Below are 26,489 nucleotides of genomic sequence, written 5' to 3' on the forward strand. Positions count from 1 at the left end.
AAATCTCAGTCAATAAACTGTAGAGAAATTAAAACAATTATGAAAAAATAAAAGTTCTCTGATAACCAATATCTTTTTAATAACTAATCAACACCTATAGTTTTGCAAAGAAGATGGGCTGTGATTTTCATTTTTTGATTTATCAATGTTGAGCTCAGTGTCGATTAACCACACTACATTACGAAATGATGAATATTAAATTACTTGCAAAAATCCTGAATATCAATCCCAGTGGCACTGGAAGAGCTTCCTGTTTATTAAAATCTGTAGCCACAGTAGCTAGCTACATATTTTGTCCCGGGAGATTCACAGTTGTTTCCTAGGCAACAAGCGGACCCCTTGCCCTTCCCTGTTCTGCTGACGTTAATTTTGGACCATACCAAGTACAGCTATTGGTAGGATGATGGTGATATTTATCTAAACATAATCTATTTCAATTTGTTGGACAACAAATTCAATTGACATTAATAATTGTGAAATTTAGAATTGCTGCAAACCAAATTGAGTGCTAATACGTGCAATGCATACTAATACCACTACCCCACTGTAGTCAAGTGCATCCTTCTTTACCATCCCTGGACCAAAGACATTTATAACTAATATAAGATACTTCATCTGTGTCGTTTACAGCGGGAGCAAATGAAGCAGAGGGGGCAGAACAAGCACGAGCTAGCGAGATCCCATTCGCGCGTTGTAGCATGTATTTGCATATTTCCGTTAGGGAACGCCTCCTCTGTAAAGTGCGCGTGTGCAGAAACTCAATTCGACCTTGCACTCCTTCCAAACAACGCAATTTAACACGTTGGAAAAGCGTCAAGTCTATAAAACTTAGTACACTGTGTTCGTAACAGATTATAGTTTTGGAAACAGAAAAATACATTGAGATCAGACATTTAATCGATAAGAAAATTAGAAGAACGTCAGACCAATTTCACCGAGTTCCATCCTCTCCTACTGCCACTGGACTTCCTCTCACTACCATATTGGGGGTGGAAAGAAAACGTTCTAAACGGATGCTTCAGCTTTATAGCCCCTGTGACGTGTCTGGGTTACCCCTTCTGTCTGTGACAGAACTGCAAAAGAGCTTGTTGCTTGTGCAACACGATAGCCTTACTGTAAAGTAGTTAGTGGTGAGAAAAAGTAATTTCTGCCTTTACCGAGTTTCTGCTTTTATTTTCCGACTAGAATGTTTGCAACTTGATATTCAATATTATTTTACCTTTCCTGGGAGTAGTTCCGCGTGGTCCGATGAACGTCTCTTGACTGCGCGCCGTGGCCAGTACAGCTGGATGCGACAGGTGAGCAGGTAGCCAGCTAGCATAGAATAGCTAGCTAGCTAAATTCTTACTTGGGTTGTTACGATTTTGTTTAGTTACCTGTTAACTAGCCAGTTTGTTTACCTCGCCACCTTGTGCTTGGCTTTGTGAATGTGGTTGCCAACATAGATATATTACTAGCTATGTTATTACTGGCGCGAGCTAACGTTAGTTCGTTTTGCCGCAGCTACTCCCAACAAGAATGCTAGCTAACGTTAGCTAGCTTTCAAAGTGAGTTGACAGATTTTGTTGAAAATATTGCTTCAGTTAGTCAATGGTGTCAGCTAGCACTAAATTGCCCATACGAGATAGCTTCCAACTATTGGCTAGAACTGTTTTCACGGCACGCGAACATATTATTGAGCTGTCAAAGCTTCAGGTGGCTGTCAGTGTCACTAATGTTATTTATGTTGTTATTGACTAGATAGTCGTTGTACCTAGCTAACTATAATTGGTTTTGGCTAGCCAATGTTGCCATAACAAAGCCGATGCAAACGAGCTAGTTACATCAATTAAATTCCATGGCCACATCTTGGTCCAATTTAAAGCGGGAGAGAAATGCAATCTATTCATTACTAGGATAGGTTGAGCATCTCCTAGATGGCTCTTTAAGGTGCAAACTGACAGTGTGTTGCAGACATAATCAGCCTCAGTAACAGTACATGCATCATTTTGTAGGTTAAGTAAATATAATGTAGGTTATATAACTTTGACATATATATTTTATGACTTAGATATACAAAAACTCACTAACTCACTCACTCACCCAGTTTTCTTGTACAGTGTGAGTGAAGTTCAATAGGCTATGCTTGATTGGTTGATTGATGCTGATCTAGGATGATTTATTTAGTAAGGCTCAATAAACAGTTAGGGTATGCATGTGTTACTCATAATTGTTTTATTCCTTCTTCTGATGTTCATGTTTGCAGAGCAGAATACAGATTTCAGACTAGATTTCAGATTTCTAAATAATGCAATAGCCGAGGCCCGATATTTTTTTATTAAATAAAAAAATCAGGTTAACAAATGTTATTTTGCTCAGTGTCCTGGAGAATTGCTAGGCAATGGTCTTTAGAAATCTGTAGTTAATGGTATAGCATAACCTTCAAATAGCAGGTTATTGTGTGTCTTACAAAAAGAGATCCTGAAATGAATATGCATTGCAAAGAACTGGTGATGAGATTCACAGAGGATATATAGGTCTATCCGTGTATCTGTTTAGTCCATCTTAGGTAGCCATGGAAACCCACTGCTGATTGAGACTTGAAGCTCTGCAACATAGCAGGGGCAAATGAACAATTCAACAAGATGGAGCCTCTTTGTATTGTCAGTCATTTGAACGATGTTACATAGCTGCATTCGAATGTAGGGTAAACCTATCTCATTTCACTCTATTGTATAGTGTTCTGTACATTTTACTCAGTCATGTATTCATTGGTCCGCAGAAAGTCCTTCATCCAGGGGTTTCAAAGTGAAACACAACTCTGCCTCTTGCTATTTAATTACAGCCAACAACAGGAAGGCAGCATCCCATCATTGAGCTTTCACTGGTTTCCATAATTTTCTTTATTCAAATCTTGGAAATGGAGAGATACCACACCCTTTATTTTATGTGGACGATTGGTGTGCTTGCCTCTTTTAGCCATAGGCTATAAAATTCAAATTCAAATCAATGTTTGTCATATGCACAGGATGCAGTGTAAATGGTGCAATTAAATGCTTGCAAGCTTCCTCAACAGTGCAATTAAAAAAAATATATATATATTAATATTACCAATAATAATAATATTACTACATGAAAAGAGGGTAAAAATTTAGCCTAAATGTTTTCGTGCTAAATTGCACTATAAAGTTCATGAAATTCTCGTATAAATTACTTTAAAACAAGGGCAAAAAATGTTCCCCCAAATTCTAAACCTGTTTTATCAAAAAATACCTTTGTATATCTCTGTGTTGGTTGTTTTTGTTTCTTTAGCCTACTCATTGGAAAGTCACTTGTGGAGTTAATAGCCTGTTATTTAATATCACAGTTGGGCACAAGGGTGAACCAGGACAGGGGTTAGGGAGGGGATACCATGGTGGGAAGGAAGTAACCTGACTTGTTTGTCCGCAAGGCCTTTGTTTTTCTGTTGGAAATCTATTTCTGCAACATTACCTTCTTTATGGCTAGTATCCCATTGTTACAAAGTGATTTGAATTAGGTAGAATATTGTACTTCGTTTAGGACCACTTGCTCCCCAGTAGGCTCCTAGGCTATGTTTTCCTGCAGTCATCTCCTCTCCACCTCTGTCTGTAGCACCTTCTAGTGTTGTCAAGCATAGCTGTATCGTGACAGTTTGCAAACTGTCACTTCCAGCCCCCCCACCCCATCTTCTCTCAGCATAGGGATGAGAGTGGAGCACCAACTGATTCTATATCACTATTCACTAAAACCAAACGGAAACAAACAGGCTGAAACGGGAGGAACCTACCTGAATTTGTCTAATTAGAAACGCTTCTTTACACTTTCAAAACCTTTTGCTACGATGCACACTAATGAATACGACCCTGTAAGTTGGGTCCCCTATTACGGTCTATGGGTGGGGTCGCATGCAAAGATGACGTTGGTGGATGACGCTAACATAATTGTTTTAGTCTGTCAACTGCTGAGGTAGGATACACAATTCACTTTGTTTAAGAGGATAGATTAACACCACACCACCGATTTGGGTGGTGGGAAAAAAACATCTGTTCCTCTTTTTTTAGAGCACTAGGTGTTATTGTCCGAGCTAGCCTTGAGGGTTATCAGGTTTATTTGGCAGTGGACTGGAAAGAGCATGTCTAGCCTCATTGATGTTGTTGATAAAGCACTCAGGCTACGACATAATCTTCAGTCCATGTATGGGAGTGGGAGCTCAACGCAGATAGGGAGAGGGTGAGTGAGATAAAAAGAGGGAGAGTTGGATAGAGAAAGGGAGAGAATACAGCTGTTGTATTGGAATCGAACAATCATGAAGCCGGGGCTCTGACTCATCAGTTCTGTCCTGCCGCCGCTCCATCCACCAGGTCTCACGTGATACTAAATAGGCTGCTGTGTGTGTCGTCACCAGGGTGGGGTGGGGAGAAGAGGAGAGGCAATGTTCTCTTTCCTGAGGGGATGCTGCAAAGCTTATGTCATGTCACAGTGCAGGTGGGGAGAGCTTATGCTCTACATCAGATCCTTTCACATCAGACAGGTGTAAAAAAAAATAATAACAATACGCCCCGTCTCTCTTTAAAATAGACAACTACTTTATAAGTAGGTTACATACAGGTATTTAGCTTTATTATATAAACTCTGTTTTTGTTTTGCCTAGAGTGATACAGAGGAGGATGTGTTGTTTTCATGTTGGTTGCCTAGTAGCTTAGATGTTGTGTCCTTCATGGAATGCCCAAAAGGGGGATGGATGGCTTGTAACAGTTGAGCTGGCCATGAAATTGGGGAAATACCTTTAAGATCCAGCAGTGTCTGTGTCATTGGGTTGTTCTGAGTTCTGCCTGCCTGCCAGTCAGTACCCTGCGGGCCAACCAGAAAAGCGCTATGACCTGATATCCCTTTTCCTATTGGGCCGAGCCGTGAGTGGGCGGACCTGGCTGGAGGCGGTTGGGCAGGCAGGCAGGAAGGGGCTGGCTGTGGGGGATGGCTGGAAGTGTTTCAGCCAGATAGTTGAGCAGACACTGCTCTGCTTCCTGTCTGCCTGCTCCGCTCCCCTCCGTGGCTGAGAGAGAAAGAGAGAAAAAAATCCCTGTCTAGGCATGGGACTCTGGCTGCTGCAGCACTCGGCAGCTCCTCGCAGGGAATGACAACAGTTCACGTGGTCATTAGCTCCAGACGCTGAAGCAGGGGAACTACTCCGAGGCATAGCAGCTGCACCTGGTGTCTCTATCTATGCTGTGGCTTAAAGAGAGAGGCACGACAGAGGTATTCGGGACTCAGCAAAAAACAAGGTGGGAAGAACGTCTCTCTGATCTATTTTTTTTTTTTTAAGTAGTTTGCTGCAGTATGGTGCATACCATCCTGGGTGGGTAGGGAGGAAAGAAAGAGAGAGTGTGTCTGTGTGGGAGAGGGAGCTACAGAGAGGGAAAGAGGGGGAGCACAAATGCGTGAGAGTGAGGGGAGCCCGCTGATATGGTCTGACAAGCACTTTGCGGGTTACAGCCGCTTGAGTTTCTCATGCTTGTATTGGAACTTGTTGATGACGAGGGGAACTACCACAGACAGACAGTGCCTCTCCCTTCCCTTCATGATGCAGAAAAATTATGCAGACTTCTCTCTCCATGAAGTTCAGAGCACGTGGAAAGAATTGTCAGATTTATTTGTAGTCTGCTCCATAGGCTGTTTCAAACGTTACTTTTATGCCAGGATATTGTTTGCCATATAAAAAGAGTTTCACTTTCAATGCAGTTAATTCATAGGCGTAGCTAAAATATTTTTCTATTGTTCTGGAGGTGGACATTAAACACAGAGCCGAGGGCTGGCTCCCTAATTAGCCTTGCTTGGGCTTCTTACTATTTTAAGGAGGTCCCACGTATTTTATTATCACATAGGAGGTCCACAGCCACACTCCACAGTAAGCTCTTTATCCACTGCTCTGTAGTGTGCTAGTATGGGAGAGAGCTGTATATGTTGAACGGTGTGGCCTGTGAACAAGCAGGAAAACACTAGAACGGCATCTGTCTAACAGTTGGCAGTGACGGGGGGAAGTGGAGGAGGAAGTGGGTGTTTTCTGAAATGGAAGACCGTTCAGCCCTTCCTGTTACAAAAATAAATAACAAAAAACAGTAACGTCACAGACATGCAATGGCTCTTTATTAGCAAGGCCAGGGCTGCAAGGCCAGGGCTGCAAGCCCAAGCAACTCCCTCCCTAAATTGATTCACACGTGAGTTGTCACTGCTGACACAGAAAGGTAATTAGCCATGCCTTTTTAAAGGTTTTGGGAGCTTTTAGGGAATTTATTTGCATTTAGCCAAACATTTTCCTCCAGACCTTTTAAACATTAACAACAATCTACGTTACCTTGAAAATGATCTCTTAATGGCAAAGCACTGATTTTGTGTGTGTGTGCTGTGAAAAGAAAGCTGAATCATGTGGCCCTCATGTTAGCATGGCTTTTCAGTGAAAGGATACATCTGCTTTAAAATGAACAGGCCACATTGGAAGTAATTTGAGAATTCGCCTGCCAGTTGGTCATGAGTCATAGCTTGACAGTCGAGTTATTTTCTCTTCCAGAACTACGGAAAAGTCTAAATGCTAGCTAAATGCTACATTTTTAAAAGACAGACGGGTTATGAGAGGATTAACTGAAGTTGGCTGATAAAATAGTTTCACAGCATTTTTTCCCGAGTAACTTTTGTGTGAATGTACAGTTGCACCTACGTCTTTATGTACTTGAGTCAGGAAAGTCCATGACGCTCACAGCAAATAGGTCTCCTGTCTGTTACAGGCTACATACACTTCACATACAGCCCTCTCGTTGGCTATCAGATCTATATTGAGCTGTAGATGGCCTAATCGGGGCAGGGGATTGGTTAAATATCCTATAGGCCAGTTCCCTGTGTCAGTGGCATGAGATGACCATTGCGGTCACCGAGTTTTAGTTAAGGCAATTAGGATATGAGGCACACATTTCTGCTGACTTTGTTAAATGTTCTCTGCTTTGCCTCTTCCCAGTTGCCCTGCTTAGCTTAGTCCACTAACCTCTGCTTAGCTAGTGTCACTCATTTCTCCTTACGCTAATGACATTTGATAATTTGAAGCTCCAGGAGCTAATGCCAATATCAATTTGCAGGATGGCATACTTTAATTTCCACCCATTTTTATCCTAGCCTAATACTTGAATAGCAGGCCTATGAGTTGAGCTTCGAAAATATGCATTGTTAAGACATTTGTGTAGACTTGCAGGAAATTGTGATATACAAGTTAAGCTTATTTAAATACGTTCCCTTGTGATGTGAATGCGCTTTTAATTTGTGAGTTTAACGAGAAATCTGTAGATCAAATAAGTAGCCTAGGCGATATTTTTATGTTGGAATTTTCAGCAAATGGATTGTAAGATACGGCAGTTGACCAAATGGAAAATTCAGAACAAAATACCGTCATCAAATATGCTCTTTAGAACCATTATTATTAGGATGGTAAACACGAGAGAAATCGTTTTTTTTTTAACTAGCCTGGTCATAAAACACTAACACTATTACTCTTGTTTTTACACAACCAATCGATGGACATTTTCGCTTTCATTACACTGAAGCACACTCGCACTCTTTGCTGCCATGGAAAATGTGGCCTACTTGTGTTCCTCTTGGGCATATGCAAATGTATGGTGGATTGCCATGTCTGCATTGTAATAAATTCAAAAGAGCAGGTATTAATTTGTTTGGTTGTTATAGACCTGCTGTTTAACACCTAGCTGGTGCTTTAATAAGATCTTTTGTAGTCTGGAAAACGATGTAAAGTGTAGACTTGGCCTTTCTCTCAGGTTGACAACATCCAGGAGAGATTAACACAGCTGATAGGATACATGGGTGGTATTCAGAGGTCAAGCTAATGACTTTCACTTGAGAGAACCCTGCACTGGCCTGCTCTCATTCAAATTTGGAGATGACCAAGATAATGCTTGGCCAGCTGGCCTTAGTAACTGTAATCCATCAAGGTCTTGTCGTAACATGGACCGTTCCCCAGTACCCACAAATCTTTGGCCTGCTCTTAGGTCTCCTTTCCTGGCTGGTTAGGCTAGCTGCTCTTTGGTAAAACATTGCATTTCTACTGGATGGCATGGCTTTTGTGTACCAAGTGGGATATTGTTTTGTTTTGTTGCATATGTCCTTTTTTATTTTGTAGTAGAAAGCCCAAAAAAACTTGACTGTTGAGCACTGCGCACATCAATCTGTCCTGGAAGCACCAAGAGAGAGCTGGGCGGGGGCATACAGGACTGATCTGTGCAGGTCACAACAAGGGTGTCGCAAGGCCCTACCTATCTGCACACCATCTGTCCCTCCACTCGTCCTCATCAGCACTCTTTCCTGGAGGTGTGTCCGCTAGGCTAGCCTCAAAGTATTCATACCCCTTGAATTATTCCACTTTTTGTTGTGTTAGCCTGAATTCAAAATTGATTCAATATTTATTTTGGTCTTTTACCCCATAATGACAGTAAAAACATGTTTTTAGAAATCTTTGCACATTTATTGAAAATTAAATAAATAAATATCTAATTACAGCATTACTTTAGTGCCTTGTTGCAAACAGGTTATTATTCTGTCCAGGTTTCCTTTTCACCCTGCCATTTAGGTTAGTTTTGTGGAGTAGCTAAAATGTTCCTCCATCCTCATTTTCCTCCTATCACAGCTATTAAACTCTAACTGTTTTAAAGTCACCATTAGCCTCATGATTAAATCATGAGCGGTTTCCTTCCTCTCTGGCCACTGAGTTAGGAAGGACGCCTCTATCTTTGTAGTGACTGGGTGTATTACACCATCCAAAGTGTAATTTATAACTTCACCATGCTCAAAGGGATATTCAATGTCTGCTTTTACATTTTTTTTATTCTTTACACATCTGCCAATGGGTGTTCTTCTTTGCAGGCTTAATCACATCCAGCCGGGATTGGGAGTCCCATAGGGCGGCGCACAATTGGCCCAGCGTCGTCATGGTTTGGCTGGGGTAGGCTGTTACTGTAAATAAGAATTTGGTCTTAACTGACTTGCCAAGTTAAATGAAGGTTACATTTGCAAGGCATTCGAAAGCCTCCTTGGTCTTTGTGGTTGAATCTGTTTGAAATGCACTGCTCAACTGAGTGACCTTACAATTATCTGTATGTGTGGAGTACAGAGATGAGGTATTCATTAAAAAATAATTGTAAACTCTATTATTGCAGACAGTGAGTCCATGCAATGGTAAGCTAATTTTTCCACCTGAACTTATTTAGGCTTTCCATAACAAAGGGGTAGTATACTTATTGACTCAAGACATTTAAACTTTTCATTTTAATTAATTTGTATACATTTTGAAAAACCAAATCCCACTTTGACATTATGGGGTGTGTGTGTGTGTAGGCATAGTGACTAAAAATCAACATTTTCATCTATTTTAAATTCAGGCTGAAAAAGTCAAGGGCTGTGAGTTTTCTGAAGGCACTGTATATGTAGCCAATGTACAGTATACAGTACAAACATGGGGCTCAGTAATATGCTACGGCCAAGTTTTATCATATGGCTGTATGAGCTCTCTCTCGCGCAAGTAACCTGATATTTCAGGCCATTCTTCATGATATGTAGGCTACCAGGTATCTTAGCTGTGTTCGTTGTATTTTCTGAACCAGGAAGGAAGAGCGTTAGAGCGTTAGAGCAGGCCAATAAGATGTTACACTGGTAATCTGATATTATAAATGCCTTTCTGCTTTTCTTATCTATCTCACCCTGATATGGGGTCATAACACAATTGGAAGAAGACACTGTGTTGCAATTTTGTTTTAATCTTTTAGCAAAATTCCATTACAATAAAAGCTTTAGAGCATTTTGCAACTTTGCCCCAGCTTGCACTGTAACCCAGACAGTTATTCAAATAACACATCGATTTGTGGGAATTGCTGATGCCGGGAAACTGAGAAATACTTGGCTTCTAAACGATGATGATGATTCAGCCTGTGTCATGATTTAGGAGCAACATTTTTTTTCTGAGCCAATGAAACGTAGAAAAAAATATATATATACAATTGGTGATTTAAATGCAGTACTGCATTACACAATCCTAACTTTAAGCATAAGTTGGGAAAATGCAAAAATGGAAATTTCATTCCTAAAGACAATAATGTACTTTTTACTCCATACTGACGACCAAAAGTACTCGTTACATTTTGAATGCTCCTTAGCAGGACAGGAAATTGTCAATTTCATCCACTTATCAAGAGAACATCCCTGGTCATCCCTACTGCCTCTGATGTAGCTGACTCACTAAACACAGATGCTTCGTTTTGTAAATGATATCTGAGTGTGCCCATGGCTATCCGTGAATTAAAAACACAAGAACATGTCTCTACATCCAGTAGGAAGGAATTTAAAGGTAATTTCATGAGCCAATGCTAACTAGTGTTAGCATAATGACTCAAAGTCTATGTATGGTACTGTATCTACTAGCATTCTAGCAGATACCATAGCCTAGTTAGCAATTGCGCTAATGCTAGTTAGCAACGTCCTTCAAACTGCATACAAATGTTATCCACAAGTACATCTTACTCTTGGGAAGTAGATAAAGGGCTTTGTTGCCAAAATCCTGAATTTTCCCTTAAGGCCTGTTTAATTTTGAATTATACAGTGGCCTAGTATAGTATATTACAATGTAACACATATATTTGGCTCTGTACCAACCAGTAAAACAAACCCAAGTGAGCCTAAGTCATTTAGCTGCCAGGAACAGTATCCTTTAACCGTCTTGCACCCCTAATAAAATGAGACCATCTGTTTTTCTTTTTTCGGGCAGATGATTCTAAAAATAAAAAGGTATTAATAGTGAAAGGTCACATCTGACATGGTTCTTACCTGGTTCTTTCATAGCGACTCACTTGTCCCCGGGGAGATGCTGTGGAATTAAATCCTGCCTTTGAGACTGCAGGCTTGGTGTCAGAGAGAGAATGCATCTCATTTCATATTTGCAGTATGGTTCTAAAGTGGGCCAATTTCGGAGATGACAGGATGGTGTTTTACCACACACACTACGGTTGGGCCGATATGTAACCCGATTCCGGAAACTAGGCGTATGTCTCAGGTCACGACTTCACAGGAGAGCCGTTTGAACGTTATTATTATTATTTTTTTTATCAAAACACGTTTTTTGGCAGGAATGTCTTCCCCGAACATGTGAACTTTCATGTGCCTTTAATAACAAACTTTTATGCCATCTATAAATAAGAATAAAGTTTTTAAATTAAGAGCCTAGTTGGTTTAGCCAAAGAAAAAGTCAGGAACCTTCCCACTAGCCATGATTGACTGAGCTAATGAGTGAGCCGAGAGATGAGTTTCAGATTGTTCTGCGGTGTAGCGTCTTGCCTATAAAATGAGACAGATTTTTCTAAAGATATAACTTTAGCCATGTAGAACTGCAAATATGTTGCTACTGCTCTCTGTAATATTGCTGCCCTGAATTTATCAGGTTGAAATATCAAAACAAACTCTGAACCAATGATATATTTTGGAGACCGGTCAAAGCATTAAACATTTATGGAAATTTTGCTAGCTAGGTTGCAGTTTCTAGCTAATTTGTCTTGGGATATAATCAATCAATCAATCAAATGTATTTATAAAGCCCTTCTTACATCAGCTGATGTCACAAAGTGCTGTATAGAAACCCAGCCTAAAACCCCAAACAGCAAGCAATGCAGGTGTAGAAGCACGGTGGCTAGGAAAAACTCCCTAGAAAGGCCAGAACCTAGGAAGAAACCTAGAGGAACCAGGCTATGAGGGGTGGCCAGTCCTTTTCTGGCTGTGCCAGGTGGAGATTATAACAGAACATGGCCAAGATGATCATAGATGACCAGCAGGGTCAAATAATAATAGTCACAGTGGTTGTAGAGGGTGCAACAGGTCAGCACCTCAGGACTAAATGTCAGTTGGCTTTTCATAGCCGATCATTAAGAGTATCTCTACCGCTCCTGCTGTCTCTAGAGACTTGAAAACAGCAGGTCTGGGACAGGTAGCATGTCCGGTGAAGAGGTCAGGGTTCCATAGCCTCAGGCAGAACAGTTGAAACTGGAGCAGCAGCACGGCCAGGTGGACTGGGGATAGTAAGAAGTCATCAGGCCAGGTAGTCCTGAGGCATGGTCCTAGGGCTCAGGTCCTCCGAGAGAGAGAATTAGAGCGAGCATACTTAAATTCACACAGGACACCGGATAAGACAGGAGAAATACTCCAGATATAACAAACTGACCCTAGCCCCCCGACACAAACTACTGCAGCATAAATACTGGAGGCTGAGACGGGATGGGTCGGGAGACACCAAGGCCCCATCCGACGATACCCCCGGACAGGGCCAAACAGGCAGGATATAACATTTACATCATTTACATTTAAGTCATTTAGCAGACGCTCTTATCCAGAGCGACTTACAAATTGGTGCATTCACCTTATGACATAACCCCACCCACTTTGTCAAAGCACAGCCCCCAGACCACTAGAGGGATATCTTCAATCACCAACTTATCATCCTGAGACAAGGCAGAGTATAGCCCACAAAGATCTCCGCCACGGCACAACCCAAGGGGGGGCGCCAACCCAGACAGGAAGATCACGTCAGTGACTCAACCCACTCAAGTGACGCACCCCTCCTAGGGACGGCATGGAAGAGCACCAGTAAGCCAGTGACTTAGCCCCTGTAATAGGGTAATGCTGCAGAGACAGCAAGGGTGGTTCGTTGCTCCAGTGCCTTTCCGTTCACCTTCACACTCCTGGGCCAGACTACACAGTCATAGGACCTACTGAAGAGATCTTCAATAAAGACTTAAAGGTTGAGACCGAGTCTGTGTCTCTCACATGGGTAGGCAGACCATTCCATTAAAATGGAGCTGTACACGTTATTTTACCTGAAATGCACTAGGTCCTCTACTCTGACAATTAATTCATACACAAAATAGTTTCTAGTCATCTCTCCTCCGTCCAGGCTTTTTCTTCTTTGGTCTTTATATAGCGATTGGCAACTAACTTTCAAAATAAGGTGAATTACCACAACCGACCTTAGTTCATCTTTCAATCACCCATGTGGGTATGACCAATGAGTTGGCACGTGGGTATCTACTTCTATAAACCAATGAGGAGATGGGAGAGGCAGGACTTGAACCCGTTCAGTGTCACAAATAGAACTGACTTCTATGTTAGTGATTGGAAGCGCAGACGCTGGTTGGCGGGTGCAATGATTGAATAACATGTACTGTATGTGTCAATTTATTTTGCAATGCTTGTGTGGTCAGCATGTAATTTTCATCCATATCGAGTGAAAAGTTTAGTAATTACAGCACTTTTTGTACATTATCTCACAATTTTTTTAAGGGCACCAAAAGTATTGGGAGAAATGAATCTGTGTGTATTAAAGTAGTAAAAGTGTAGTATTTGGTCCCATGTTCCTAGCACGCAATGACTACATCAAGCTTGTGACTCTACCAATTGGTTGGATGCGTTTGCTGTTTGTTTTGGTTGTTATAGATTTATTTTGTGTCTAATAGAAATAAATGGTAAATATTGGAGTCATTTTGTAGTCACCTTTAGTGTAAATAAGAATAGAATATGTTTCTAAACTAGATGAGAGAGTAACAGATGCACAAATATCAAACCCCCAAGACATGCTAACCTCTCGCCATTAGAATAACAGGCGAGGTTAGCATTTTTTGTGGGGGTACGATATTTGTGTGTCTGACTTAATCCTTACTGAATCGTGATTAATGATTATCTGTAATCATGGTAGCATCCACATTAATGTAGAAGTGTTTAGAAACATTATATTTGATAAGTGACCCCAAAATGACACACTACATTATTTACCATTAATTTCTAAACATTATTTCATGAGAATGTGACTATAATATTGTAAATTAGCCCGTAAAGTATGCCTGTATGTTGGTTTCCAGGACCAGAAATGGAGCATCATGGCTGATGATGGTTAGGCCCACTTTAACTTGGCACCATCAGCTTGTTGCATGGTTACAGTCATAGATATGGAAATGTTTTTTTTTTCTTGATTTGTTTTTATTCTAACTTTATATTGAAGCAGACCTGAATGTGACAACTGCCCATGATATCGAACCAAGCGATCAAAAATGGGCGGTCTATCTTACAGTAGGCTGCTGCCATGGCTTTTACTGTCTGGACTCGCTTTCTTTCATGACCACTAAAGCTACTCCCTCAAAGTTTTGACTATGATTTGCACAAAGGTCTATTTGTTTGTATGGAGTCTGACCAATGTCTCTTGTTCATTGTGGAGTGCAGTATGCTCACTATGCTAGGGTTGTTGTACTTATTTTGCCCCATGCCTTTTGAATGGAGGGATCTGTGGGATATGAAACAGTGAAGGGAATTCTAAACAGCAGCTGCAGGTTTTTACAACCCTCCCTCGTTCGCCTGCCCCACCCCCACTTCCCTCTCCCAGTTATCGCCAGAAAATATTTCCAGATGTTCCAAGGGTAACAGGCTCCCTGCGCGGTAGTCGGTTTGTAATGGGTTCAAAAAGCAAGCTAAAGGCTAGGCTATGTCCCTTTTTTTTTTTTTTTGGATCAAGTGAGTCACCCCCCCACACACACACACACACACACACACACACACACACACACACACACACACACACACACACACACAACCCCAGTAGACGGAGGACAGTGCCTGAAAACAGATGCAGAGCGAGAGCCGCGAGACCTATATTCTCTCTCTATGAATTGAAAATCCACTGGCCACATCAATGATCCGCCGTCTAATTTGACTGGTCCTGTCTGGTGGGTGTTGAGGCGCTCTAGGTACCCGGGCAGTGGCGTAATCGTGTCTGGCACATGCATCTGTCTTGGTCTCTCTCGCTCTGCCTGTTGGATGGCTTCCCGGAATAATGCAGCGCTGCATGTTTTCTATTAGCTGGCGGCTCTCGTCACGGCATTACTCGACAGGGTGGGTGGACCCCGGGGGCTTTATCCCTCCTGTCCCGCACTGGCTTGGCTTACTGCACTCTTGCTGTCTCATTGCACAGGGGTCGTTGCCATTGTCTGCTCTGCTTTGTATTCAACACGCCTGAGGGCTGCGCCGGGCGAGTTGGCGCACAATGACGTAAAGTAATGATTGGGAACTCAGACCAAGTGGCAGCTGAATAACCTCGCAACCACCCTCTGTTGGCTTACACGACACTTCAAGCCAGCCTCCTCTTACCAAGCCCCACACACAAACAAGGGCACACACACACACACACACATACCACTAAAAACAGGGCGCCAGAATTCTCTATCGATGCGTTTTTGACAGTCATATTATTCTCCTGGTTATTATGTGGCTAGACACTGCTATACCATTTCTCAATGTTTGGCTTAGGCCCTACATTTCTAGGGCACAAACTTCAGTTTGGGGGTCAAGTCCAGTGGTGTAAAGTACTTATGTAAAAAGTACTACTTAAGTCGTTTTTTTTTTTTAGGTATCTGCTTTACTTTACTATATATATTTTTGACTACTTTTTCTTTATCTTCACTACATTTCTAAAGAAAACATTTTCCCTGACACCCAAAAGTACTGGTTACATTTTCAATGCTTAGCAGGACAGGAAAGGCTTTCCAATTCACTCACTAAACGCAAATGCTAAATTTGTAAATTATGTCTGCGTGTTATAGTGTGCCCCCAGCTATCCGTAATTAAAAAATAAAAATAAATAAAAATTCTGATTTTCGTACTATAAGCAATTTGAAGTTATTTATACTTTAACTTTTGATACTTAGGGATATTTTTGCAATTAGCTTTACTTTCGATACTTAAGTATATTTAAAACCAAATACTTTAAAACTTTTACTCAAGCAGTATTTTTCTGGGTGACTTTTATTTGAGTCATTTTCTACAAGGTAACTTTTACTCAAGTATCACAATTGGGTACTTTTTCCACTGCTGGTAAAGTCTGTTAGACTACTAACAACTGGTGTTAAAGTTAGAACAGGACAGAATAGGCCATGATATTTAGATAATAACATTTTTCTTATAGCTTAAGCTGGTTTCGATTTGGAGGGTTTGACGCAATTCCTGATAATGGATTAGAATGATATTGTTTCCACCGAAACAAACTTAATTATAATCTTGTTATTGCATCAATACCAAGGTTTTTTTTATAGATAAAAAATGGGCTTAGGTGGTGGGCATGTCAGGGGGCATGGCAATGAGTGTGATCGGCCAGTCTGCGCACAAAATTCTTTTGAAATCTTTGAGTTCCTCATCTTGGCGGTGTATAGAAATGTTGGCTTTTTTAAGGAAATTTTCTGCAGTTCTACAAATTTCTCCATCGAGTTGAAATATATTTTTGGATGATTTTTAAAGCTAGTTTCCTGCAATTCTATGCATTTTGCCATGGCTAATGCTGTGTTATTTTGCTTGTGTCTAATAACAAAATGTATACTATTGCTAAATTTATTGCATTTGTTTCTAATTTCTACATAGCCTAGCCTGTTAAAGCACATTCACAGCTTCATCTTGTGAACAGTGGATTTATTGCTATTTTATTTATTCTTCTAGAGTTTTCTAATTGATTGTTCACTCTTCTTGAAAGGAGTTTTGAGGAAATAATGCTGTCCCCAGCAATACGTTTCCAGTTTATTTTATGAAGCGTTTTAGCTTTAAATAAAAAAACAGACGTTGCATTAATGCTTCAGGCAGTTGTTTAGCTACTCCTCTGAAAATAACCTCTCTCTCTCTCTCTCACACACAGATCGTCGACAGAAAGTGCCTTCGACATTCTTACTTGAGCTGCCTGCCTGCGCGTCTCCTCCACCGAGCTGGCAACATTCCCTCCCTCGCTGTGACAGAAGATAGCTCAACCTCAGCCCCTGCCCTACCAACTCATCTTTTTCAGGCTCCGTCGCTGCACTAGAGAAACCCAAGCAGAAAGATTTAACTGCAGAGGTTGGGGGAACTGTCTGGCCACTCTGCCAAAACACAGAGTGCTGACTGACTCATTCGGGCAAGTTTAGTCAATACCCAGCCCAACATCTACACCCACTTAATATTCTCGCCCAAGCAGTGCCATCGCCCTCGAAATAGCATCAGTTTCAATTCTCTTCCCCCGCCACCCCTTCCTTCCCACTACCACCACGTTCAGACGGTCCGTCAGTCCAGCCTGCCTCTGAGCATGCCCCCATTGCCCTGTCAGTGGCCTGCACCTGGGACTAACTGATTGACGAGCAACGTCTTTTGATTGACAGCTTCTCTGATAGCCGCCATCTCCCAAGCAGCGACCACATCCGGGTTGCAAATCCACCAACTCTGCTGCTCTGAAGTCCGCAAGGGCAAACGACTTTCACTGATCCCCACACTTTTTTTTGCTACACTTTTAGTTGTTTTTCTAGCACACTGAAGAGCCATTAGAGGATAGCCTCTCCTTAAACAAGTGGCTAGCTTTACCCCACCCCGGCATTGCTATGGCTTTAAATATTGCTTCGATGCGAGACACAAAATGGCTGACGCTGGAGGTGTGCCGGCAGTTCCAGAGGGGGACATGTTCGCGGAGTGATGAGGAATGCAAATTTGCGCACCCACCCAAAAGCTGCCAGGTGGAGAACGGAAGGGTGATTGCCTGCTTTGACTCACTAAAGGTAAGGAGTGCAGAGCAGAGATAAAGGGGAAGTATTTATTCTAAGGCACATGTGTCAAACCAGGCCTGCCGGCAGGATCCGGCCCGTGACACATCTCTATCTGGCCCATTCTGTGCACCAAAGGCAGTACATTGCCACACACTCCTCCTCCCAGAGACCCACACACACACCCAACCATGAGCCCGCCAGTGTGCTGTATCATATCATCACTAAACATTTGCAGCATCCCCAACTGTTCTCCTTAAGGGTACTGATCGATTTTAAGCATGTTGTAGGAACCGGGTCATTGTTGTATTACAGACAATGTCATATTGGTTGTCAAAAAGTCATTAGATAAAGGATTCACATGTGAGTATGATGAGTCAACTGTTTGATACGCTCTCAAAGTGGGCAGGGGAGGGAAAGTGCATGGACACATGCCACAGTCCTAGGCTACTAAAATGTTGCAGTCTGGCTTCAGTTTTTAAAGCTTGACAATGAATAAACCAAAAACTAAACCTGCAAGAAAACACCATGCAAAGGATAAACATGTAGGCCTATTACAGTAACATACAGCTGCTTTCAACTACCTGCGATCCATGCAGCGCGGATAATTGACAACCTAGGTACGTTTCTGTTATTTGCAGTTTTGCAATACTTTTAGGGTTGTAGCATATTATGCACCTCTGCAAGCATAGCAGCAGAGGCTGGACAAATATGATGTATCTTTTGTTTAATGTTAAAACGCTCAATACAGCATCCCATGTATGTTTTAATGGACATTATATAAAGGGGCATACTTTTTCAAGTAAAAGAATGGCCAGTTTGGGTCGCAGTTATATGCAAAAAACAATCTAAATACAAACGGGCTGTCTGGCCTACGAATTTGTTGTTTTTTCAATATGGCCCTTATGGTAATGGAGTTTGACTCCACTATTCTAAGGGCTTCTGTGGTATTGCTCTCCAAATCCTTTGCTCATTAAATTGGGATAGATTTACTGTATATTTAAATTGGGCACTACAGAGTGAAGACCCTTTAAGTTCGCTACAACCAGGTTTTGTTTCATAATGGCTTCGCTTTTGCCCTGGTTTGAGTAGATATGTCTTGCTGTAGGCCTAATCATTGTTAAACAACTCCCTAGTTATAGTAAGTTTAAAAGAGCCTGTTGAAGAAGGCTCAGCCAGTTAAGGTAGCATATTTATTCAATCGAAGCAAATTAGCTTGGCCTATTACGTAACAATTTTGTGATATGAGGGGACTCAAGCAGGTAATGTGTAAACTGCATGCGCTATAGATCATTCATAACACAGTATCATGTAAGTACACCTGATTTGTTTAAAAAAAACATTTTGCTGTTCCGATGGTGAGAGGCACACGAATTAGAGAGTGTGTGTGTGTCAGTTTTCCACGCAATGCGAGAGTCAGACAAGCTTGACCTGTAGAGCGACATGTCCGAGGTCTTGTGTCGTGATCTCTGCCGCCAGTTGGGGGTGGGTTTTTAATACTTTTAGCTCTGTTACATTCCACGTCCATCCTTTATACTAGTGACCAATGTCTGATCGGTGTAGAGGTGTCCGATGGTTCTATTTCTAGACTGTGTCAGCTGTTACTGTACACATAAAACGACATGTTAAATAAGGTGAATGTTTTTCTTTATTTAGCTTATGCAAGCAGTTGTTGTAATAGCAATAGCATGAAACTACAAGAGTATGGTGCATGGTCACACTTTATTTGGATAGTCCCATATAGATGATGTACAGATAGTGTGTTGATCGTATGACTATCTGTAGATAAGCAAATGCTTGCAACAGTTACTTAAGGGTTAGGGTTTGGTTTCGAGTAAGGGTTAGGTCTAGCTTAAGGGTTAGGGTTGGTGGATAGTTAGTTGAAATGTTGTTGACACTTATTGAACAACTGCTAACCATCTACTTGTGACTATCCAGATAGTGTTACCTGGCACATTCAAGGATTTATGCTTTATATTTATTTATCCGTTTTTTTTTTCTGCACTGTGTAAACATTTTAGTTTCAGACATTGAAAAGACCTAGGCCGATACTGGAATCATGCTGCCTCGTAGTCCAAAAATTCAACAGTGAATCAATAAAAAATAAAATGCAGATAAAATCCTGAACTTTCAAGATGAAAGAACCGGACAAAAACCTGCTAAGAACCTCGTATTAAAAGCAGGTCCCCTTACGTAACATTACACAGTGAACTACTGCAGTGGGGATGGGGGAGTGCAGGCTCCCTTATATTTAAGACGGTGGTAGCAGTAGCTGCGATTAAACCTTGGAAACCTACCCAGTAACAATGATGAATGACCAGAGAAACTGGAGCAGGTATCTTGCCGAACAATAGTCATACGTCACAATGCCTTAGCTTTTTAGATGAACGTGTGAGCTATTGCAGCAATTTTAAAGGGACACCAACCAGAAGTTTCCGCAGTGTTTATAGCACGGTCTTCAAGGTCATGCTTTGGGTCAAAGGCAGAGGCTTGAGTTTCACACACGAGTGAGATGCTCTTTTTACATGATACCAATACTGAGAACTCACTGGGGGTCTGCTACTTTTCTGGTGCTGTTCCCACTGTCGCTGACCCTATAAAAGTGTGAGTTACGATCAATGCGCATTCTACATGATACGACATCTCTGTCCAGCAAGATTTAGGGCCAAAATACTATATACGTTTCATTTGCAAATTGTGAATGTCATCATCTGTAATGATCACCACCTCCTTGGCATGTGTGGAATTCTGGATGCTTCAGTTCAGAACATAACCCAGTAACCACTCTATAACTACATGAGTCTTGGCAGCTCTACGTCATTTAGAGGCAATTCGCTGTTAAAAAAAATGGCGTTGCATTTATGGGGCCATCAGCTGTTTTCTTGGCAACCCCCTTGTTATTTGTAAAGCCCCTTTGAGTTATTGCAGAGCAATCGGCCAATTGACTGGCGGTCTATTACAGCTGCCCGGCTCCGTCAAACCCTGCAACAGCTTAATGGGTTTACAGCTGACTTCAATTGGGATCGATTTGTAATCGTGCGGCGTAAGGACCTGACGTCCGTTCTCCAGGTGTTCGCCTACGTTCTGTTCGAGATGCAAACTGCATCGAAACGTTTGATTTGTCACTGACATTTTAAATGCGGTGTTATTGTTCATGTGACGTGTAAAACAGATACTGAGATGCCACAGAGTCAAATATGGAGGAACCGACTGCAAGGCTACGATCTGTGTTGAAACAGTGTGTCCTCCTAACCCTCATTGTAAACTCAGTGTTATTCTGGTGGTTGTCTGAGACCTGTTCTGTTGACCTGTCCCTCTGAGGCATATCCTCACGTGCCTCGGGAGCCAGTTGAGACATCACCGCCAGGCCAATGTCAGAGTCCGAGCTCTCTCCTATTATATCTGGAATATATGCCTGCCTGGATCCTCCTCAGCCACCCCATCTGTGACAAGTTTATCTAGCCTGTCTGTAGTGCGAGGCGTGACACGGGGAGATCTGAAGGGATCCATTCAAAGGCGCAACCTCAGAGAGAGGTGAGGTAGAGGCTCTCTGCTGCATAACAGAACAGCCAGGCCTCCTCGCAGATCCGCCGGAGGCACAGCAGTCACCCGACCAAGAGGGTCCATGGGGCGGGGACAGAGCAGTGAGACAGAGGCCAGTCAGGCCACTGGCAGCAGAGCCCAGATAAACACTGGCAGGTTTGACCTGCAGAGACAGGTTGAACAGCAGGCTTTGCATTCTCCCTCCTCTGTGTGCTTTGCATTAACAAGAAGTGCAAGATAAATTAATTCTGTCACAGGCATCGTTTGTTACATTCACCGTTCCGCCGTGATTTTGTCTTGCTGATCTCAGCATTTTGTACTGTCTCGTGGATTGCGTGCGTCCTTTCAGGTGCTTTTCTCTCCCGATGGACAGAAGTTCTGTGTCGCATAGACACTTTGTGTGTCCAGCGCAATATGTTATCATTACTGTAGGCAAACTATCCCTTAAAATATTTTTGGGTTTTCAAACTAGGTTTTAGTTTGAGCTAACAGACACATTCAGGATAAATTGGAGTGAGCCTGCCCCAGAGAAGGTTAGAGCTGAAGCATGTGTTGCCATAGCAATTTACCTGGCTAAAAGGTGAGCCACCTTCGTGACAACGGTTATCCGGTTTTGATTTCAGAATTGGCCTAAGCTGGCTCACTTACTCCTTTATCACGCTTTGTGACAGGCTACTGGTTTGCTTTGAACTAACCTGACAACAGTTAGACTTCTGTCCAAGATGCTAACCAAGGGAACCATGACCGTGAAGGAGGAGGAGGGGTTGGGGGACAGCAACAAAGGACCGAAGGTAGGTATCTCTATGAAAACAACATAAATACCAGAGTCATGTGATTGTGTCGTAATGGCTGTGAGTGAATAGCCTGTTGTTGAGTGCCACCTGTTACTGACACGTCTAGGGGTATAACAGTTTACCAAACCCACCTTTTCAGTAAATATTGCAGTTTTGGTTTTGGGGTCATGTTTCGGTACAGCGGGAAAATGAAATGCCAACCGTTACTGTAGTTAATTTGAGTTTATTTAAGGGAATACAAAGTGTTGATATTCCTGATTCCATATATGATCATGAGTCATATAATGCCTGATGGGCGCACCGTCAGGAATACCAACATTTTGGATATTCTTAAATGAAAACGCACGATTACTCAACAACATGAATATAAAGTGCTATATGTGTGTGAAATCAATATGTGGCTCAGACATTGTATAGGCATATGCTATAATATGCGCTCTTGTGACTCATAAAGGGGGCGTGTCTAAATTTCCCACTCTGGGGTAATAAGATGGACTTTCACTGTTAAGGCCTGGAGGTCCATCCATCTGTAGTAAGCGCAATACAAGGTGCATTGGCCAATTCATTGACAACTTCGGCTTTAGCTTCCTTATAGAGGTGGGTAGGCTACTACCTTTTTACTGAAATGGATGTGAGAGGGCGAAGTTTGTAAGGTGGCTTGAGCACATTTACGAGTTGCTGAAATTCCCTATTCTTCTCAACCACAGAGAATGGGTGCTTATCCGTGGCTTTAAACATACCTAACACTCATAACTTCTTTGTCCCAGTCAGAATCCACTGCTTGAATGCAGTGGGGAGATGAAGTTGTGGTGTTTTTTGGAGAGTTTCCGTCTTGCTCCGGTGGTAGGAATACTGGGGTGATTTCAGGGTAAATGTGTCAACAGTTTTGAGGTTTTGGCAGCTGCGTAGGCCATTCTTGTTGAGCAGTGGCGATACACTATTTTTGTCCCTGCCGTTGTAATCTACTGGGGAGCCAAAATGTTCCAAAACTGGAGATTCAAACATTGATGGAATCCTCCTGGTTTATCGACCCCCACCACTCGCCATCATACAGAACTAGTTCCCAGCTGCGCATAAAAAAAGGACCGTTTGAAATGCGGCAATTTAAGATAAGAATTTTGATTACAACGGCTCTAGTTGTTTTAATGGAATAGGCAGGGGAAAAAAATTCAGCTCAGATTTACTCAAGGCACACAACACAGCGTAGGCATAGCCTATATGCCAAGTGTTTTTATTTTGTGTATGTTTTTTTAATGTATTAATTCGGGTTCACGGTGCGGACCGAACCGCGTTCCCCATACCGACCGATTTGGTACGAATACGTGTACTGTTACACCCCTAGACACGTCTGAAAGTTGAAAGTTTTGGGCAACAGTGAAAGTTTTGGGCATAGACATGGATTCCAGGGCTCTTCTCACTCATTATGGAAATGAATGTTTGTTCTTCAATCAACTGCCTATGACTAGACTCAATTGTTTCATTGGAAGATTGGAAGTCTTCGTTGACATAGTGCCTTTAGAAAGTATTCCCACCCCTTGACTTTTTCCACACTTTGTTGTGACGGCCTGAATTTAAAATAGATTAAATTGATTTTTTTTTGCCTACTCACAATAGCCCATAATGTCAAAGTGGAATTATGTTATTAGACATTTTTGCAAATTTTTATAAAAAATGTAATAGCTGAAATGTCTTGAGTCTATAGGTATTCAATCCCTTTTGTTATGGCAAGTCCCATAAGTTGCATGGACTCACTCTCTGTGCAATAATGGTGTTTAACATATTTATTTTTATTTTTCAATGACTACCTCTCTGTACCCCTCAGTCGAGCAGTGAATTTCAAACACAGATTCAACCACAAAGACCAGGGAGGTTTATGCATGGTGAAGTAGTTAATTACACTTTGGATGGTGTGTCAATACACCCAGTCACTACAAAGATACAGACGTCCTTCCTAACTCAGTTGCCGGAGAGGAAGGAAACTGCTCAGGGATTTCACCGTATGACCAATGGTGATTTAAAAACAGTTAGAATTTAATGGCTGTGATAGGAGGAAACTGAGGATGGATCAACAACAGTTACTGTAGTTCACAATACTAACATCTGAATTGACAGAGTGAAAAGAAGGAAGCCTGGACAGAAAAAAAAATATTCCAAAACCTGCATCCTGTATGCAATACTGAAAAAAAATGTGGCAAAGCAATTCACTTTTTGTCCTGAATACAAAGTGTTTGGTGACAAATCCAATACAACAGATTAGAGTACCACTCTCCATATTTTCAAGTATAGTGGTGGCTACATCATGTTATGGTTATGCTTGTAATCATTAAGGACTGGGGAGATTTTCAGGATAAAAAAAAAATGGAATGGAGCCAAGCACAGGCAAAACCCTAGAGGAAAACCTGGTTTAGTCTGCTTCCCACCAGACACTGGGAGGTGAATTCACCTTTCAGCAGGACAATAATCTAAAACACATGGCCAAATATACACTGGAGTTGCTTACTAAGAAGATAGTGAATGTTCCTGAGTGGCCAAGTTACAGTTTTCACTTACATCTCCATGAAACTATATGGCAAGATCAGAAAATGGTTCTCTAGCAGTGTTCAACAACAACTTTCACAGTGCTTGAAGAATTTTGAATAGAATAATGGGCAAATGTTGTACAATCAAGGTTTGGAAAGCTCTTCAAGACTTACCCAGAAAGACTTGCTGCCAAAGATGCTTCTACAAAGTATTGACTCAGTGGTGTGAACTTATGTAAATTAGATTTCTGTATGTCATTTTGAATACTTTTGCTAACATTTCTAAAAAACATGTTTTCACCTTGTCATTGTGGGGTATTGTGTATAGATGGATGAGAATTTTGGGGTTTAATCCATTTTGAATTCAGGCTGTAACACAACAAAATGTGGAGAAGTCAAGAATGAAAATGAGGGGACAAATTGAATAAGTGTCTCACAGTAGGGATGCTGACTGTTCTAGGATCAGGTCCCCCCTATCCATTATAATCTTATTCATTGGGATTTAACAGTCAAAACTGCGCTTGATTCTTACAGCGCCAGCGGAATGCTGTTGTGAGGTGTTGGATTATTCCTCCCTCGCCTCCATGCCTGTTATCTTCAGCATCAGCGCTACTTCTCGGGGACCACCACGCCTGACTTGAGTGTTTACAACCAACCTGTTTTCCAACGCTGCCTCAGCCTATCAGATTTCAGAGTTTTCAAACAGAAGCGGTTAGCTACACTAGTAGTAATTTTTTCATTTTTTGTGTTTTCCTCTTGTCAAATAAACATTGTTTGAGTCTCAAATGGCACCCTATTGACTACATAGTGCACTATATAGGGTGCAATTTCGGACACAGACATAGCCCCTCGGCGTGAACATGCCCTTGTTTTCTTTCCTTTTGTAAGGACATCTTAATCCTTATGAAATGTGAAAATGGTAGTGTTTGTAAACAAATGGATTTGCGGGGAAGAGGAGGTATGAGAGTGCACTGGCTGGAAGGCCTACGGTATAGTCAGGCAGGAAGCCTGGTGCTGGATTTAAACCAATTGTCAAAGATTTTGACTAAAATTCAACCAAAAACTTCCCCTGACATCTTTGAGCTCTGTGCAGCAGCCGCTCCCTCATGCTTCAGTACATAATCTGTGCAGAGGAAACATGGATAGAGCTTAACACACTTTTAAAATCTTGTTTTAGAATTTAGATCAAAATCCTACCTCGCCTATTTGCTACATTTGTGTTCGAGGAAGGAATGCTTCACTTCGCCTTGACTTCTCAGGTGGATATAAGTTAGCAAACTTTTTAGGGAGTGGGGGGTTGGGGGACTTCCCCTAGACTAATCCCCTAGACTGGGCCACACCCTCGCCAGAGCAAACATGCATGGACGGGGGAATGTATGCCGCGCAGCAGGCAGCAAAGCATAGTGAAGCTAGTGATTCACAGCAACAAAGAAGCGCTAGCTGCTGACCTGAGCTTTAACGGTACGACTAGTGCTACCGATGGAGACGAGGCTTTGATGATCCCAGCAGGCAGCAGCCCCCTCTTAAAAGTGGCCTCTCGGCACCCCCTCCACACCGTAAACACTCCAGACTTCATTTGGTCCCTGTGACGTCACTCTTCCCTGCTACCGTCTTGTGACCCCAGACCGACAGTCAGACAGTTGATAGGACGAGGCGAAGGTCTAGCTGTCGCAGACGGTTGCTGCAGCGGATATGAGGCCAGTGTTTCCCTCTTAAATGGGCCACTGCTCTGACCCACGTGTGTGTGTGTGCGCCTGCCTGCTATGGCCTGCTAGTCTTCACAGTGCAGTATAGCGCAGTGCGGGACCAGTGACGGTCTCTGTGGGCTGGAAACCACAGTCCTGGAATGAACTTCCTAAACATAAATTACGCTGTGAGAATAGGTCAGACCACTGGCACAGCACAGCCCCAGCTCTGACCTCTGCAAAACTGGTCTAGGCCGTTGAAGCATTGGCTGCTTTAGTCTGTTATTGGGAACTAAAGCGTAGCCATTTTGTATTGATTTCTTCCCC

At 42.1% G+C, this 26,489-nt stretch overlaps 1 protein-coding gene across 12 annotated transcripts in view; it reads left to right on the forward strand.

The window, feature by feature from the left end:
* The first annotated feature begins 732 nt into the window (after nucleotides 1–732).
* The window catches only part of LOC129840641 (muscleblind-like protein 2a), a 78,491-nt gene continuing 52,734 nt past the window's right edge, over nucleotides 733–26,489 (forward strand). For 4 of the 12 annotated variants that reach the window (XR_008757232.1, XR_008757234.1, XR_008757229.1 and 1 more), the window contains exons 1-2: nucleotides 736–1,298; nucleotides 16,754–17,636. Coding sequence is in view for 2 of the 12 variants with exons in the window: in XM_055908655.1 (XP_055764630.1) it covers nucleotides 17,463–17,636 (174 nt within the window). In the remaining 10 variants the exon portion in view is untranslated. Of the gene's footprint in view, nucleotides 1,299–4,986; nucleotides 5,283–16,753; nucleotides 17,637–26,489 lie in introns of those variants that run through there. The other 8 variants (XR_008757235.1, XM_055908655.1, XM_055908654.1 and 5 more) reach the window with 5 other exon arrangements.

The sequence above is a fragment of the Salvelinus fontinalis genome, chromosome 41, assembly GCF_029448725.1.
Source record: "Salvelinus fontinalis isolate EN_2023a chromosome 41, ASM2944872v1, whole genome shotgun sequence".
In the NCBI taxonomy this organism is placed as follows: domain Eukaryota; kingdom Metazoa; phylum Chordata; class Actinopteri; order Salmoniformes; family Salmonidae; genus Salvelinus; species Salvelinus fontinalis.